General features: G+C 40.4%; 1 protein-coding gene across 6 annotated transcripts in view; it reads right to left on the reverse strand.

Moving 5' to 3' along the window:
• Window positions 1-11686: 11686 nt before the first annotated feature.
• ACSL4 (acyl-CoA synthetase long chain family member 4) overlaps window positions 11687-18919 on the reverse strand; it is a 90995-nt gene continuing 83762 nt past the window's right edge. For all 6 annotated transcript variants that reach the window (XM_004590183.3, XM_058659036.1, XM_036497865.2 and 3 more), the window contains exon 16: window positions 11687-14564. In XM_004590183.3, the coding sequence (XP_004590240.2) occupies window positions 14407-14564 (158 nt within the window). In that variant the 3' untranslated portion in view covers window positions 11687-14406. The remainder of the gene's footprint in view (window positions 14565-18919) is intronic.

Raw genomic sequence — 18919 nt, forward strand, 5'->3', positions numbered from 1 at the left:
TTGAACTATCAAAACTGCTTGAGCAGGACCCTTGGAGCATACCCCACATCGGGGACCTGGAATGGTTGGGAGGGTAAGTGTGGCTTTTCCCTTTGTCTCTCCCCTTCCCCCAGATACAGGAAGGAAAAAAGAGAATGTGGAAACAATGGTCTTACCAACTTTCCTGTAGCCCTTGACCCTTTGAGCCCTAATCAACCAAGTAAAGAACATCAAAATAAAAAAAGTTTAAAAAACACAACAAAACCTGATCTGACTTACCAATAAAAATTTTAAAAATCTTAAAAAAAAAAAAAGAAGCATTTCTGGTCCATTGTCATGCCCTGTCTTAGGCACTAGGCATCCAAATGACACTTGGTTCATGTAAGGACTGGGCTTCAGGTGTGATTGAGCTAACATTCTGATGGGAGCAGGTGGCAAGATGCAGACCACTACAACAAGGTGTGACAAAGGCATATTTTTAAAAACGATTATTTATTTATTTATTTAAACTGGAAAGTCAGATTTATAGAGAGGATAGACAGAAAGATCTTCCATTGGCTGGTTCATTCCCCAAGTGGCCGCAAGTGGCCACAATGGCCGGAGATGAGGTGATCTGAAGTCAGGAGTCAGGAGTTTCTTCTGGGTCTCTCACATGGGTGCAGGATCCCAAGACTTTGGGCCATCCTCAACTGCTTTCCCAGGTCAGAAGCAGGAAGTTGGACAGGAAGTGGAGCAGCTGGGATACAAACTGATACCCATATGGAATCCTAGTATTTGTAAGACAAGGACTTTGTCAGTAGGCTACTGCGCCAGACCTTAAAGGCATATTTCAAAGTAAATCATTGAGGCTGGCATTGTGACAAAGGGCTAAGCTGCCAATTGTGATGCCACCATGAGCATTAGAACATGTCCTGGATGCTCTGCTTCTGATCCAGCTCCCTACTAATGTGCCTGAGAGAGCATTGGAAAATGGCCACAGTGCTTGGGCCCCTACACCCACATGGGGGGCCTGGAAGATGCTCTTGGTCTCTCTGATTCTCCTCTCTCCTTCTTTCTGTCTCTCTCTCCTTTCCTCCCTCTTTTTCAAATAAATAAATCTTAAAAAAAAAAACAGAGATAAATAAATAGCCAATCCTAAAGCAGAAGCCCTAGTATTATACAAACCCATGTTACAAGGCTGACTTGGTCACCTAACAGCAGATTCTCTCAAACTCTCTGGTCTCTAGTTTCCTATTCTGCAAAATAGAGATGCTAATCAAAGTGCTTTTTGTAGGATTATGTGGAAAGAATTAATTAAGATAATGTTTGTACAATTAGCAAAGTGAAGAAGCAACCAACAGAATGGGAGAAAATTTTTGCACACTACACAAGTGATAGGGGGCTAATATCCAGGATTTACGAAGAGCTTTAGAAACCCAGGGACAGCCAAAAAAAAAAAAAAAAAAAAAAAAAAAAAAAAAAAAACTGTAACAAAATGGACAAAGAAAATGAACAGACTTTTTTTCGAAAGAATAGATTCAAATGGCTAACAGACATGAAAAGATGCTCAGGCTTCCTAGCCATCAGAGAGATACAAATGAAAACCATGTTGGTTGGCCTACATTCAGAATTCAACTAATAACACCTGCTGGCGTGGATGTGGGGAGAAAGGTACCCTACTTCACTGCTGGTGGGAGTGTAGGTTAGTACAACCACTGTGGAAATCAGTATGGAGAGTGCTTGGAGAATTGCAAATGAACCTGCCATATGACCCAGCTATCCTGCTCCTAGGAATATAAATAGAAGTGAAATCTGCATATGAGAAGGGGATCTGTAATCCTGTATTTGCAGCAGCACAATCTACAATAGCAAAGACATGGAAACAATCCAGATGTGTGTCCAAGTAAGAGTGGTTAAAGAAACTGTGGTACATCTACTCCATGGAATAGTATTCAGCTCCTAAGAAGAATGAAATTATATTATTTACAACTAGGTGGTCCCAACTAGAGACCATTATGCTCAGTGAAATGAGTCAATCACAAAGGAACAAATGCCATATGTTCTCTCTTATATAAGGAAACCAGCATGGAAAGTGTAACTTCAATAATCCATTCCATACTGTTTTTTGATTGTTTGCTTTTTTGGCTGTATCCCATGTGTTTTGTGATGTTTTTTTTATTTAAGTTTTGCTTATTCCTAATAATTTATTTTCTCTTGTCAAATCCATCACTGCTCATGGATTATACAGTGGCATCATTTTTCCCAAGAGACTTTTGTGTTTCCTTTTTGTCACTCATGTGTTGGTTACTCAGTGGCACGTTATTTTTTTTTTTTTTTATGATGTTGTTGTTGTGGCTGTTCTAACTCATACAAGTTATTGACCTTGTTTCATGGCTTCTCAATTATGGAAATGTATAGTGATGGAGTACTGGGGTCTATCATATACAGATGTGGGGGTGTAATGGAACATGCATCCCTGCTTCCAGACGAAAGAAAGACTCCCAATGAAACTGATGGACATGTGTAGACAATGGAATGCTGGACCGTCTGAAATTGTTTGTACCAACAATGTCAGGGTACACTTAAATAAGAGACTGATAGAATTATGATTCCTTATGAAGGACTACACCATTGTAGTAAAATGGGGAAAATCTGTTGAGGGGTGGGAGTTTGGGAGGAATCCCAATCTATACAAAACTGTACCACATAATTCAAAATTCAAAATAAAAATATATTTAAAAAAGATAATGTTTGAAAAGTATCTAGCATAGTACCTAGAACATTTGTTAAGATATTCATTTATATTATTTGAAAAGCAAAGTTAGGGGAAATCAAGATGGTGCAATAGGGTAAGGACACATTTAAACGGACGGAAAAACATTTAATCAGGATGAAACAGAGAGGACATATTCCAGGAAACAGGAAAGGACAGAACAACAGCAGACGGGTACCTGGAGACTGACAGACACAGGAAAGCAGCAGACACAATGGTGTGGTGTTGCAGTGACTGATACTCCAGCAGCATTCAGCTAACAGCAATGTGAACTCCACCAGCAGCTGGAACTCCACCAGCAGCAACCAGGTGGGAAGGGGCTTTCACTGGGAGCTTGGGAGGTGAGCCCAGAGAAAGAACTGTCCATCCTGGTGGTCCGTTTGATTTGACCAGGAGCAGAGACAGAGCAGCAGATCCCAGACAGACAGTGCGAGAACAGGGCGGATTTCACAGCCCGGTCAGCCCCCTAGAGTTGAACTGAGTGCCATTTTGCGTAAGGAGGCAAAGGCAAGGGAAATGACTGAGCATACAGAGCTGGGAGTGAACTTATTTCTGACTCAGTGAACTGCATCAACATGGCATTCTATAGGTTCCACCCAAGAAATGTCTGGGTAGCCCTAAGACCTGATAGCCAGCAGATCAAGAACTCTGGTAGTGGGCCCGGTGGTGTGTCCTAGCGGCTTAAAGTTCTCGCCTTGAACGCACCAGGATCCCATATGGACGCCAGTTCCAATCCCAGCAGCTCCACTTCCCATCCAGCTCCCCGCTTGTGACCTGGGAAAGCAATCGAGGACGGCCCAAGGCTTTGGGACCCTGCACCTGTGTGGGAGACCCGGAAGAGGTTCCTGGCTTCGGATCGGCACAGCACCGGCCGTTGTGCTCACTTGGGGAGTCAATCATCGGATGGAAGATCTTCTCTGTGTCTCTCCTCCTCTCTGAATATCTGACTTTGTAATAAAAATAAATAAATCTTAAAAAAAAAGAACTCTAGTAGTGGTACGTCAGGCGTCATTTTGCACACTGTGGTAATAGCTTTAGGACTGCAGGGGACAACAGTGAACTGCAATGTGCTGACCTAGTGAGAACTCACTGAGTTCCATGGATTGCACTGGTCCCACAGGAAAATAATAACGACTGTGGCATCGTATGGGTCAAAATAGGTCTGTGTGGCACCCAGACCTACAGGTTCCGACAAGATCAGCGCCATCAACAACCTAACTATATAGGACACCTGGTGTCTCTCTAATCCTGGGACCTGCTCCAACCAAAAGTGGGAGAAAGATTGCAGGGACAATGGTGCAGCCTCAGCATGGTATCGCAGGAGGTGGAGACTGGTAAGCCAGGACCTGGGGCTGTGGAGACCACGGTGGAAATCTAACATAAGAACCTAGACCTGAAACTCGCTGGAGGGAGTGGCACAAGTGGCTGCAAGCAAAGAGTTGTGTACCAACGGCAATAAGTAAAATCGCATTGTAGACCTGTGAGTGACAAAGCTTAGAAACCTGCCCCAAGGAGAAGATTCTGCTAACCAGAAGTACAATGACCAAGAGCAAACGAGGAGACAAAAGCACAATGAATATAACTGAAAACTCCCCTGCAAAGGAGCAAAACCCTAGGCCAACCTCAGAGTTAACTGAGGAAGACATTGAGAAAATGGGGCACACAGAATTCAGAAAACTCATTTTAAAGATTCTGATCAACAATGAGAAGCACATACAAGAGTTCAAAGAATTTAAGGAAGCAATAAAGCAAATCAAGGCTGATATATCAGAAATTAAGAACACAGTAGAGCAAATTAAAGGTACAATGGAAAGTCTCCAAAATAGAATGAAGGAGGCAGAAGAAAGAATCTCAGAATTGGAAGATATTTCCTGTTATCAGGGGGAAGCAAACAAAAATCTGGAAGCAGAGCTTGATCAGGCCAAAAAAAGTGTTCAAGAATCGAAAGACACTGTTAAGGGGCCAAATGTAAGAGTTATGGGAGTCCCAGAAGATGCAGAAAGAGAAGCTGAGTTTGCAAATGTATTTAATGAAATAATAAAGGAAAATTTCCCTAATCTGGAGAAAGAATTGGGAAACAACATCCAAGAGGGGCACAGAACTCCCAACAGGCTTAATCAAAAGCGATCTTCACCAAGACATATGATAATCAAGCTCTCTTCAATCGAACATAAGGGAAAGATCCTTAAACGTGCATGTGAAAAAATCAATTGACATGTAAAGGAATGCCAATTAAACTCACAGGAGATCTTTCACAGGAAACTCTACAGGCAAGAAGAGAATGGAGTGACATATTTCAGATTCTAATAGAAAAAAAATTGTCGGCCTAGGATAACATATCCAGCAAAGCTTTCTTTTGTCTTTGAAAATAAAATAAAATTCTTCCACAGTAAAGAAAAGTTGAAAGAATTTGCCTCTTCCAAACCTGCCCTATAAATGATACTTAAAGATGTTCTCTTGACAGAAAAGAGGAATAGCACCTACCAAAACCAAAGGCAAATGGGAAGAAGATCCCAGTAAAATGACAACAGAAGACTAAACCAATGAACAACCCATTCCTAAAATGACAGGACCAAAGTACCATCCATACATATTAAACTCTGAATGTAAATGGCTTAACAAAACCCATCTATTTGTTGTCTAGAAGAGACACACTTCACCAACAAAAGTCAGTGGAAACTATATCACATGGGTTTTGTTGTTTTCTGTTGGTTTCATCTCTTCAAAACACTTTCTTCTGATTAAATCATTCAATGGCTCGTAGATCATACAGTGGCATCATTTTCTTCAAGAAGGTTCTTGATTTTCATTTCTTCAGCTACATGTTAGTCATTTAGTACCATGTTATTTAACTGCATGGTGTTGTTAATTTCTTTTTTCTCCCTGATGTTGATTTTGTTTTGTGGCTTTTCATTTAAGGGGATGTATAGTAGCTGTGTAATGGAGACTGTCATATCTAGTAACATGTCATTTAACTTCATGGCATTGTAAATTTCTATTTTTCTTTCTATTGTTGATTTTGTATTATGAATTTTCATTTGAGGGGATGTACAGTAGCTGTGAAATGGAGACTAATATCCAGATGTGAGGATACAATGTAGTATGCTTTTCTACTTCCAGATGGACTTACAATGAAACTGTTCACTATATCTTGACAATAGGATGCTGGACTCCCTGCCATTGTCCATGCCCGCAATGATGGACATATGACTGTGTATGAAAAACTATACTTTAGTAATGATATAGGGGAACTCGGTGGGGGGAAGGGAATTTGGAAGGGGATAAGGGAAATGCCAGGAGACTATGGAATTGCATCATAAGATGATAATAATAATAATAAAATGTGAAATAAATAAATAAATAAAATTAAAGAAAAGCAAAGTTAGTGTGTGTGTGTGAGAGAGAGAGAGCGAGCGAGAGAGAATCTTCTATTTGCTGGTTTACTGTCCAAAGTTTTCCATCAGCTTAGATAGGCTGAAGTCAGGAACCAGGAACTTCATCTGACTTGGCCCATTTTCTGCTGCCTTCCCAGGTGCATTTTCAGGGAGCTGGACTGGACGTGGAGCAGCCACAGGTCTTGGACTGCTGCTTTGATATGAAAACTTTCTACAGTTTAACTCACAGTGCTACTTGCCAGCCCCCTTGAAAATGTTAACTGTGTCACCTGTGAGTGTCCTTTTAGGATGAACCAGAAGCATATGGTGATATGAGAACCAGAGCGGAGCTATTTACCTCCATCTCAGCTCAAGAAGAGCTCTTCCTGAAGATGTGACAACCTAGATGAGACTGAGTAGAAAATAGCCACTTAGTGCCTTCCTGTATGTGAGAAGCGATGCCTCTAACACTGGGGAGAAAGGCAACAGAGTTCACTTGCCCTTCAAACCCCGTATCATGAGAGATGGCATAACACTGGAAAAAAGCAGTCTGGTTCATTTTCAAAGTAAATCTGTAGGTAACATGCACCTGAAAATTCTTAGGCAAACAGCATGTTGTTGGTCAAAACAGCTAAAACAAATGCCTGAAAGACTGCAACCCTGTAGGTACTTAGCCAATGAGGAACAGGGTGGGAGGTAGTATGGGAAGAAGAACCTGCATGCTAGGAAATAAAGAGCTTGTTGTAAATCCTCCTCAAGTGTGTTGGCTCACCAGGCACCTGGTCATACTAGATCACTAATATAAAGCTCACGTGCACTGCCCTTTCCAAAGCTGAGTGGATGGGTGAGGTTATTTTGTGCGTGCATCCTTTGCTTTGGGAGTGCTATGAATTTACATAGGCACTTCTTCCAAGTTGAAAAATTGTAAGGGATTATTTAGGAATGACTGGAATAAGACCTCAGGCCGTGTGAGAAATTGTTCCCACGATGTGTAGACAGAGCTTGAAATTAGACACTAAAAAAAAAAAAAAATGAAAGCCAGTTGTGTCAACTACCATCTGTTTCAATTTTGACTTTGTTCTTGGGCAGTAATGCTTCAGCGGCTCCCTGTTCAAGCAGTATCATGTTCAATAGCCATGATGGGACCTGATCATTTCCCATTGCCTCAAAACATAAGCAGTTCTGGGACCCACAGCTGCTCTAAAAATTGTGCCTGGCACAGACCGTCACCATATGTTACTGTTCATATTGTTCACCTCCCATCCAACACCCTTAACCCTTTCCAGTAATCCAACTCCTACTGATCCTTGGAAGATCTACATTTCCTCATTCATTCATTCAAGATTTTCTGAGCCCATACAATTTGCCGGGAACAGTGGCTGGCACTGGAGATACAAGTGAATGACACCAAAACGATGTGTACCATTACAGAGCTGGCAAGCCGTGTGTGTGAGGCCACAGGCAAGGAAACAGGAACTGAGTTCATGAGTTACTAATGCTCTCCAAGAAAAAAGGAATCCGGGCTTGGCAGCGTGGCCTAGTGGCTAAGGTCCTCGCCTTGATCCCATATGGCCGCTGGTTCTAATCCCAGCAGCTCCACTTCCTCTCTGTCTCTCCTCTTCTCAGTATATCTGACTTTGTAATAAAAATAAAATAAATCTTTAAAAAAAAAAAAAAAAAAAAAAAAAGAAAAAAGGAATCCAGATAGTTTACACTTTATGAAACACAGAGATAGCATACAGTGATTCCCTGAGACAAAGGGATAAGAGCAGGGAGCTCTGGTGGCCCATGGGCAGAGGGCATAAATATCTTGGGTGCATGTGCAGTCTTTAGGAAATCTCAGGTCCAGAACATCAAGCTGTAATCTAGAAAGTTTTGTGTTGCTTTCGCTCTGTCATTGGAGACTGATGTGATGCTGCTGCTCCCAATTCGCTGGAGTTGTGGGGATAATCATTCATGCCTCTTCAGTATGAAGCTTAGCCTGGAAGCCCTCCCAGCCAGCTGAGGCCCAGATCCTCTCTCTTTTCTTTTCTTTTTTTTTTAAGATTTATTTATTTTTATTGGAAGGGCAGATACACAGAGAGGAAGATCTTCTGTCCAATGATTCACTCCCCAAGTGAGCACACATAACGGCCAGTGCTGAGCCAATCTGAAGCCAGGAGCCAGGAACCTCCTCTAGGTCTCCCACATGGGTGCAGGTTCCCAAAGTCTTGGGCCGTCCTCGACTGCTTTCCCAGGCCACAAGCAGGGAGCTGGATGGGAAGTGGAGCTGCCGGTATTAGAACTGATGCCCCGGGGCGCATTCAAGGTAAGGACTTGAACCACTAGGCTATCGCACCTGGCCCTCCTCTTTCTTTTCTAAAATCTTGCATATGTAGAGTCTAGCTTACAGTTACCCTTCAGCACTTCACCCTTATGGTCTATTAGCACATGCTGAGAGCATAAGACCATGTTCTGTCTTCCCATAGCATCTAGCTATATTCATTCAAAGAGCTCAGAAGCACTTTGGAATGACCAAGTTTTAAAAGAAATAACATTTCTGATACTGTTGTGGTCTAGGTTTGGGCCAAATATTTATTTCATTGGTTCTTGACTCTTACTTTAAAAAGTGTTTTGGGGCCCAGCACGGTAGCCTAGTGGCTAAAGTCTTTACCTTATATGCGCCGGGATCCTATGTGGGAGCTGGTTCTAATCCCGTCTGCACCCACTTCCCACCCCGGCTCCCTGCTTGTGGCCTGGGAAAGCAGTCCAGGATGGGCCAAACCCTTGAGACCCTGCACCTGCGTGGGAGACCAGGAAGAAGCTCCTGGCTTCGGATTGGCTCAGCTCTGGCCATTGCAACCACCTGGGGAATGAGTCTGCGGATGGAAGATTATTCTGAATCTCCTTCTGTGTATCTGCCTTTCCAATAAAATAAATCCTTAAAAGAAAAAAAAAGCTCTTGACCATACAGAAAACCTATGTTGGCAATCTGTATCATATGCATACGTATATATGATTCTGAGCTTATTAACTTCATGGGCTAGCAAAGAGCTGGGCAGAATAATATCTCAGTTCCAAATAACTGTTTATAGATTTCTGCTCCAAAAGTCACTCTGGAGAGAAAAGTGGGCGAATGGATTTTAACTGCTTCTTAGTTTCCCTTTTCCTTTGTTCACAGGAGTCTCTTGGTTTTTGATTGATGTTATAATCACAAGCCAAAAAAAAAAAAAAAGGTTTGCCACTCCCAAGAGTCCTTTCCCCCATTAGAGCCCATTTTTTGATTCTTCATACTCTTAGGAGCACCTCCCAAGAAATATTCTGTGGGTATACCTCATCTTCTCAGGATCCCTCAGTCTTTTGGTGTCAAAAGAAATAGCCAGCTAGCCTACCAAAGTAGAAAAAAAAAAAAAAGCAAAAAAGCAAGTAAAGCAAGTAAGCCTATTCAGAGGTGAGGGGATCCAACAGTTAACCAGGTGTTTCCTTTCTTGCTAACCTGAAAACACCATACTCTCCTCTGTTGACACTTGCTGCTTGATCCTAAAGAGAGAAGCTAATAAGGGGATTTTATGAGCAGGAAAGGGCCCACTGGCTACTGAGAAAAGATGAGTCATGGACACTGTTTTTACTTCCCAAGGTAATTCCCAGGTGGATGGGGATGAAGAATCAGGGCAAGGGAAGAAGTGCTTGATCTATTTGTGAACACAGAAGTGAAATAGAATGGAAGGTTTCCGCTGGGGAGATGAAGTAGGTTGCTTGATACCAGTGGGATGACATTTTTTCAACAGAGAGAGGAAATTTTCAATCGGACACCCAAATTATCACTGAAAGTCTCAACCTTACCTTTACAGCAAGATGTGCTCCATTAAAAAAGAGGTAACGATCCAAGTAAGTAGACAAGGAATTCAGTGAGGAAGAGGTACAATACATACAAAAGCTGAAGGAGAGTCCCAAGATAACCATGGGGGAAAGTGCATGATCTGGCCTCAAGCAGGTTGGAAGGTTCTGGTAGACTGCCACAGGAATATTGGGATTCTTGTGATCTAGAAGTCTTGTGAGGATATTTACACAATTAGTGGAAAGTCTGGAGGGGTTGAAATAGTGATCAGTACATGGAAAAGCAAGCAAAGGGAAGAAAGACAATTATTAGCTTACAAAGGGTTCAAAGGAAAATTATCCATAGTTTTCAGATGTAAATAACTTACTACAATGCAAAAACTCAGGATCTCCCAATATATCTAATCTGGATAGGTAAGTAGCAAGACACTCAACTAAGAACTGAATGTTATTGGTATCTGAGGAAGAGCCAATGGGAAAGGCGGGGGAGGGGAAGGACTGCTGTCTTCCACAGTCTGCACCGAATGGCTCACTTGAAACCTCTGCCTTTTAAGATTATTTATTCAAAAGACTGAGTTGCAGACAGAAGGAGAGACAGAGGATTTTCCATCTACCTGTTCTTTTCCCAAATGTATGCAACAGCCAGGCTGAAGCCTGGAGCCAGGAGTCAGGAGCTTCATCCAGATCTCCCACATGGCTGCAGGGTCCCGAAACTTGGGCCATCTTCAGCTGCTTTCCCAGGCTTACTATCAGGGAGCTGGATGAGAAGTGGGAGCTGCTGGGACTGAGGAGGTGCACACAGAGTATGTCTGCATCACAGAAGGCAGATTAACCTGCTACGTCACAATGTTGGCTGTAAAACCTGTGCTTTCAAACTGTGGCTTATAATTTTTCTAGAATTGAGCTGTTCTATATGGAAATAAAATAAGAAATTCAGCCCCTGAGGCCGATGCAGTGGCATGTGCGGCTAATCCTCTACCTGTGAGTGCCTGCATACCATTTGGGCACTGCTTCACGTTCCAGCTGCTCCACTTCAGATCCAGCTTTTTGCTTATGGTCTGGGAAGGCAATGGAAGATGGCACGGGCCCTTGGGACCCTGAACCCAAATAGGAAACCCAGAGGAAACTCCTGGCTCGGGGTTCAGATTGGCTGCTGTGGCCATTTGGGGAGTGAATTAACAGAAGGAAGATCTATGGGTCTTTCTCTCTGTAAAATCTGCCTTTCAAAAAAAGCAAGTAAATTATTAAAAAGACTGTCCTCCAAACTCACACAGACATTTGAAATTTAGCACTACATCAGCATTTAATGGATTAATGCTGATGGTAGATGGGTCAGGACAGAAACTTGATCCAACCACAACAGGGCCTTTAGGGGATTGGATTAAGTCTGGTTGCTGGGGGCTGTGACTGAGTCGTGATGGCCTTGGGAGGGTAGGTCACAGAGAGTCTTAGAGAATACACCCTGTGTCTCGGCCTCCTGGCTCACTGTGTGATCACTCCTCCACACAGGTTCCACTGCCACCAGCCTCCACCAAAAAACCCAACTAACAGTGTTGTTGCCCAACCAAGAACCACCAATTTTTTTTCTTCCTTTCCAGTAAGTTCCTCTTGGGTATTTTATTTAAAATAACAAGAAAGCTAATATATCTGCTCAGTGTAATTCTGTAAGTCTAGAGATGAATATTCTTGAAGTTGTATGTCTAAAAGTTTGGTTAATAATCTTCACACTTGTAGATTTAACCTAGACACATGACTAAGCACAAACTGGCTTGATAACATGGGTGGATTTATTAAGATTCAAGTGCAAACTTAAAAACGAGAACAAATAAAGCTTTTCATCAAGAATAAACACAAAATCTAAATAACAGTCCTACAATCGTGCATTTTAACAGAAAGTACAAATATGAATACATTTAAATTTGTAACTACATTTAAAAATGAGAATATTTGTCTCCAAATTCAAAACACCACACAGTGTTTAACCTGTTCTCTTCTTGTTACCTTAGAAACATTTGTCATATGCTATCAGGAAAATATAGGCTAAGATTACAAATCAGTCTCTATAATCAAAGAAACATTACTGTTCTTAACTTCTGACTTTCAGAATCGTTTGTATTTCCATTCTTTAAAAAAACATACAATTTTTGTAGAAAAAAAAGAATGAGTACAAATATCAAGGAGGCAGGATTCTTTCATGTCATTAAAACAAAAGCCATATACGTGACTTACAAATGTACATACTTGTAGTAAATTTTTCAAGTACTATTTTTATGGCTGATGTATAATAACTGTGAACAATTGAAACCGGTATAAAAATGTGACATCAAAACCTTTAGGCTCCAATACTTAAAAAGTCCCTATGAATATGGAAAGACTTAGCTTTACACCAACATGTATATTTTTAGATGAAAAAATAAGGGGGTTGTGGCATCTCCCTGGTCCCTTAACAAGATTTGGATTTTCACAAGGATTAGCAGCACCCAACCTTAAGTGTTAATTCCATGTTTCTAAAGGACCTATACAGCAGGTTAGTTGGCAGTGTTCCAGCTTCCGGGAGATGGGGGCAGAAGGGGTTGCAAATATCCAAGATAAGAGCGAATGCATGCACTCACACACTTAAAATCACCATTCTCAGTAGGGGCAAAAGTCACATATTGGAAAAGTCTAAGAAAATTATCCATAAAAGATAAACAGTGGGCCAGGAACAGTAGAATCTGAACAGTAGTCTACTTGACAATCATGGTCTACCACTCTTCAAAGGCAAGTTGGAAGAATAACAATGCTCATATATAACTTCGGGGAAAATTTGCCTGGAATTTTGCTTTGCAGAACACTGAACAGAAAGAAATTTCTATAAAAACCTTCATTCTTGTTTATAATACCAGATTTTTTTCCTTATTACCACCATATACATAATATTTAAATATTCTCTTTATAAATAGTTTAGAGAAAGAAATTTTTTTTTAATTTTGTTGCAGTGGTGGCCCACATCTGTACAAAGCAATGAAAGCAACATACGTGTGTGGGGGAATATACACACACGCACATACACACATGCTTATATATAAAATGATTAAGAAAAAGTGCAAAGAATAACAGTATCAAGAAGTTTTGCTTTAACAGTAACTACGACTGGAGTGTGAAGATCAGTTATCTATAACCCCAGATTTTAAAGAAAGATTCAAAAAGAAACCCACACTCCAAGTTACTGCAAATATTAGTTCCTTCTCAAGTAATTCTGCCCTTCTCCCCAATCTAGCATTTCCAGTTTCTAAAATTCTTCACAAAGAACAATAACAAAAACAGTGGTAACAGTGTTTTCTTTCCTTGATCTTCCCCAAAGTCATCCACAAGCTAATTAATCACCCGTAGGTTTCGGCAAAACTTTGGGGAAGTCATTGTTCAGAACCCGCTTTCCCAAAATTAAAGCAAAATGAAAGTCTTTCTGAAATGCCAGCTACTGATTAAGAATCAAATCAGTGATAGCAAAGAAACCATAAATTACAAATATAATTTAACATAAGTACATTTGAAAATGCATCCCTGTTATCAAAAACAAATCGAGAGCCTAAATCTGCACCAGATTCAACTGTGCAAGGGTCATAATTCCCAAGATTCATAGTTCCATCATCTGAACTACCAGAGGAAATGCTTCCTCCTAAATCGTTAGCATTTTTCTCTTGGTCTCCGCCTCTCACGTTGAATCACCACACAAAGGAAATTTTCAGAATTTTACAAAGTGTACTTTTCTTTTAAGTCATTCAGATAATTACAGTTACTGATTTTTTTACCTCAAAATTTCAAAAAAATTTTTCCATTTCCCTTCAAATACATGACTGGATATTTTTGGTATGTATGTTGTTTTATTCTTACTGTAGGCACTGTAATTATTCACATTACAATGATTCTATGGCTAGTCTATGCAACAATTATAATCTTAAAATAATACCTCCTAAGGTATTATTTGGTGCTGTATAGATTACGATTGAGTTTCCCCTTCAAGATAAATGGTTGTATGAGTATTTGAAAGCCCTGTATAGCATTTCCGCTTTGAGTAGTGTTAACATATATTTTTGTCATGCTTAATATTTAAAATTCTCCTGAACTAGGAAGACAATAGATTTTGGAAGTTGTAAATGTGTCCAAACTATATTCTACTCCAACTCCAATTTGTTTTGTTCAGCACTGAGTATTTTTAAAAACAAGTATGTTTTAGGCTACATTTTAAAAACAAAATTTTTGCTCTAAAATTAATTATACGACTAAAGGGAATAACTTCTCAATTTCAGCTTCACTAGAACTATGCAAAACTAACTTATAAAGTAGACTCAACAACTATTTCAATCAGTTTTGGTTTTTTGTTTTATGATCATGTCTGTAGAATGGCATACACGACATTCTAACGGGTGGACAAAGGCTTAAAAAGACAGAACTGAAAAACCATCAAGCCACTATCTGGCCAACTGTGAGCAGGAGATTAACTGTTTATTTGCCCCCATACATTCGCTCAATGTCTTTGAGGTAATGGTTCTTCAGTTCCTTCCTTTTCAGTTTGAAAGCGTCAGTTACCAAACCAGTTTCAGGGGTCCAGGGCTCTGGGCTTAAACGCACTTTGATTGGAATTTCAAATCGTTCCAATTTCACTGAAAGGAAGAGAAGGAGGGGGAAGGGGGAGGACGTAGGGAAAGAGGGTGGAGAGTAAGGGGAGGGGAGAGAAAAGCCATTAGTAAAACAAATTTTGCTGAATTGGCACACATAATGAGGTTGAGGCAAGCTTATTCAATCATATGCTAGTTTATTAATGATATCATTGCCTTATCATTCCACTTTAGATTTCTCAAAGTATAAGTTGGTTCAGTCAGTTTTAGCTTATGTAGTTTTTATTCATATAAGTATGCACACACACACAGGTTCACATGCTTCCCCTTCAGAGGTGTTCTGCTGCCGTTGCTCCCTCTGCCTACAAGACTTCCTGAGGCAGGAGCAGTCATAGAAATCACTTCCTTACCTCATCCAGGAAGCCATTCAAAAGCCACCCCCTTGCAGGGGACCTCCTAACAAAAAAGTCCCTTTGTCTTTCTTATACCCTCTTACACTGCTCTGTTGAAAATGTTCAGCACTACCTAACACATTCTTGCCTCACCTGCTAGAATGTAGGCTCCAGGAAAGCAGTTCTTTCTTTGTTTCATTCCCATACATAAACACGTACAAGAACACTAGTTCATTCTGCACAAGATTAAGTCCCTACGCAAATATTCCTCATGAACTTTAATCCTCATGTGACTGTGAACCCAAAACCACATCTTGAAACGGTCTAAGAAGTGGTACAATGCACATGATATTTGAGACAGATAACACAGTACATGTTCAAAGAAATATAAGCAGGTAAGCAGCCAGTCAATACTTTTAGATTTCATAAATTATTTGTGTCACATTACTTGTTATTAACACAGGACTATCCTTAAATTTGGAAGCTCCATTATCAGTAGTATTAATCTACAGATAAGCTTTTTTATATGGAATCTGAAAGAGTCATTACAAAGAAGCAAATACCTACAAAATTTTTAAATTATCAATGAGTAGCCAAGAAGCCTTTAGGAATAATTTGGTTTCAACAGCAAGCATCCTAGATGTTCCTGTTCTACTGCTAGTTTAAATTTTAGGAAAACTTGGGTGAATTGGTGGGTCTCTCATTAAAATTGGAGAATATAAAATTGGGTGTGTAAATCTTTCAAATATTACTCAGATACAGCCTCCTAAAAATATTGGCTGACCCCATGATAAATGAGCACAAAACTTGCCGATATGAATCATGTCTGGTCTCTTAATACATTATAGTTCAGGCTACTTGACACCAGCCTGCTAGCTCCCGCAGGGCCATCTGGACCTCCAGCAAACAAAATCTCAACTATAGATGTAGCCCCAACACCTGTTATTTCTTTTTACTTTTACTACTTACAAATATTCTATTCTAGAAACACAGACGTAATTGGGACATGCCTAGCACATTTTTCGGCAGTTATTCTCAAGTTAATTTATGAAAGTTCCTATGTATAATCATTTAAATCTTCATTAACTATATTTAAAGCAAAAAAAAAAGGGGGTGGGAAGTGGCTGGTAAGAGGTTTTGTTTGAGTTCCTAAACACTAACTGGCACCACAAGCTGAAAAGAATAAGGGATAGTCACATTTTCCTATAAACAGAATAAAGCAAGTGCTAACAAGTGAGAAAGTTTAAAAGGACAATTTTATCCATTTAAAAACGCATAGTATTTTTATCTGCATTGACTTAGATGATATGAAGTATGACCTCCAGGTGGCAGCAAACATCAATTTGTATAGTCACTAACAGTGGTTCAAATCACCCCAAATTAACTAGTTTGCATTCTCATCTTCCCCTCAGCCCCGCAAGCTTTATTTTTTTATTTTATTTTAAATGCAGAGTGATGGGAGTGGGGGTAGGGAGGACTGGATGGACAGAGACAGAGAGAGATACCTCCCATGTGCCAGTTGACTACCCAAATGCCCACAACAGCCAGGGCTAGGCAAGGCAAAGGCAAGAGCCCCAGACTCCATTTGGATCTCCCACATGGGTATCACAGACCCACTTCAGATGCCTTCTTTCAGGCACATTAATAGAGAGCTGGATTAGAAGTAGAGCAACTAGGACTCAAACCAGTGCTCTGATGTGGGATGGTGGTGTTTCAGGTAGCGGTTTAATTCACTGTGCCACAATGCCAACCCCCTTTTTAATTCTTACAATACTTCATGCATATACTGAAAACACAAAGATGCTTGTTATGGAAGACACAGAATTTCAGACAGAACTGCTTAATACAATCAAGACTATTTTACACTTTTTGGACATCTCTGAAATGGTAATTCAAAGCAAAACATTGGTAAGACACTATAAGCCTTTTGTACATGTATGCATGATTTATATATTTAGCTTATAATTAGCATTCATTATCCAAACCAGAAATTGTTCAATTATATGCTCACTCCAAGCATACGAAAATTAGGGGCCCAAGTCCAAGGATTTTATTCTACTTTCCCTATGATTGCGATCAAGCTTGGTTTTCCGCATTGCTTCTTATATATAGTTAAATGTGGAATGATAAATATTCAAGTAACATTTTACATTTTACTTCACAGTGACTGACAGCAACTGCAATGCACCTCCAATGGCTAGCCCATGGGTGGAAAAACTTCTTGAAATACTGTATTTAAAAGAAACAAATTAAAATTTGGTTCAAAAAACGTTCTTCGAATCTGGTGACATTCATATAAAAGGCTGTCAGGAGCCAGCATGGCAGCTTGGGTTGAGCTGCCACTTACAATGCCAGCATCCCACATCACAGTGGTGGTACGCTTCCAATCCAGTTTCCTGCTAATGGGCCTGGGAAGACAGCAGAAGATGACTCAAGTGCTTGGAGCCCTGACACCCACAGGGGAGACCTGTACGGAGTACCAGGCTTTTGGCTTCAGCCTGGCCCACCCTGACTACTGCAGCCATTTGGAGAGTGATTCAATGGATGGAAACTTTTGTCTCTCCATCTCTGCTGTTTAAATAGTAAATTAAGTAACTTGAAAATATCTAAAGGGAATTATATTCAATGATACCATAATATAAACATCTTAAAGAAAATATCATTAAGCCTCATTGCCTTTATAACTAAAATTCAATCTGATTGTGTTAACAGGCAATTATCACTTAAACCTTTACAGTGCACAGAGCTTTTTTGTTTTTTTTTAGGAAAAGTTAGATCAAAATTAGAAAACTATTACTATAAATCAGTTTTAATTGTTACTATTTTAATATAAAGATTTTGTAAAAGATTTATTTTATTTTATTGGAAAGTCAGATATACAGAGAGGAGAGACAGACAGGAAGATCTTCTGTCTGTTGATTCACTTTCCAAGCACCCACAAGGGCCAGAGCTGTGCCGATCTGAAGCCAGGAGCCAGCAGCTTATTCTGGGTCGGCCACGCAATGCAGGGTCCCAAGGCTTTGGGCCATCCTCGAATGCTTTCCCAGGCCACGAGCAGGGAGCTGGATGGGAACTGGGGCCGCCAGGACTAGAACTGGTGCCCACATGGGATCTCAGCACATTTAAGGTGAGGACTTTAGCCACTAGGCTACCATGCTGGGCTCTAATATAAAGAGTTTTAAAGCAATTTATGTGAAAGGTGATTGACACAGACCAGCAGAGACTGGAAGATACTTCATCTGCCACCTTTAAATGGCTTAACAGCCAAGGCCTCCCTGGGTTGAAGCCAGAAGCATGGAACCCAATCTAGGTCTCTCACATAGGTTCCAGGTGCACAAGTTCTTGAGTCATCTGCTGCTGCTTTCCCAAGTGCGTTAGCAAGAAACCAAACTGCAACACAACAGCCAGGATTCAAACTGGTATTCTGATATGGAATGTCAGAATTGCATGACATGGCTTTGCACTATAACGCAAACACTAAATTAAATTTTTAATATAAAATGGAACATATGTAGCTATTTAAAAAAACTAAATATCAATGGGAGTCAGCACTGTGGTGCAGATAAGCCACTGTGGGTGATACCTCAAGTCCTGGCTATTGCACTTCCCATCCCACTCCCTGCTGGTGTGCCTAGCACAGCAGCAGCAGGTGACCCAGTGCTTGGGTTCCCATAGCCATATGGGAGACAGGATGGCTACTGGGTTTGGAAAGGTCCAGTCCCGATCATTGGGCCATTTGGGAAATGAACAAGCACATGGAAAATCCGTCTTTCCCCCTACCTCTCATTGTCTCTTTCTCTCTATGTAATTCTATCAAAATAAATAAATCTTTAAAAAAACCAGAAATAAGTAATAAGAGTCCAGTTAGAGAAAGATGTGTCCTCTGATAGAAATATAAACCACTAGATGTGTGTTTTTTTTTTTTTTTTTTCCTTTTTGGGGTGTGGGAGAGGAGATGGTATATTGAAAGATGAGGGAACAATTTGATACAAAAAAAAAAAAAAAAAA

This window comes from Ochotona princeps, chromosome X, assembly GCF_030435755.1.
Source record: "Ochotona princeps isolate mOchPri1 chromosome X, mOchPri1.hap1, whole genome shotgun sequence".
NCBI classification, from domain to species: domain Eukaryota; kingdom Metazoa; phylum Chordata; class Mammalia; order Lagomorpha; family Ochotonidae; genus Ochotona; species Ochotona princeps.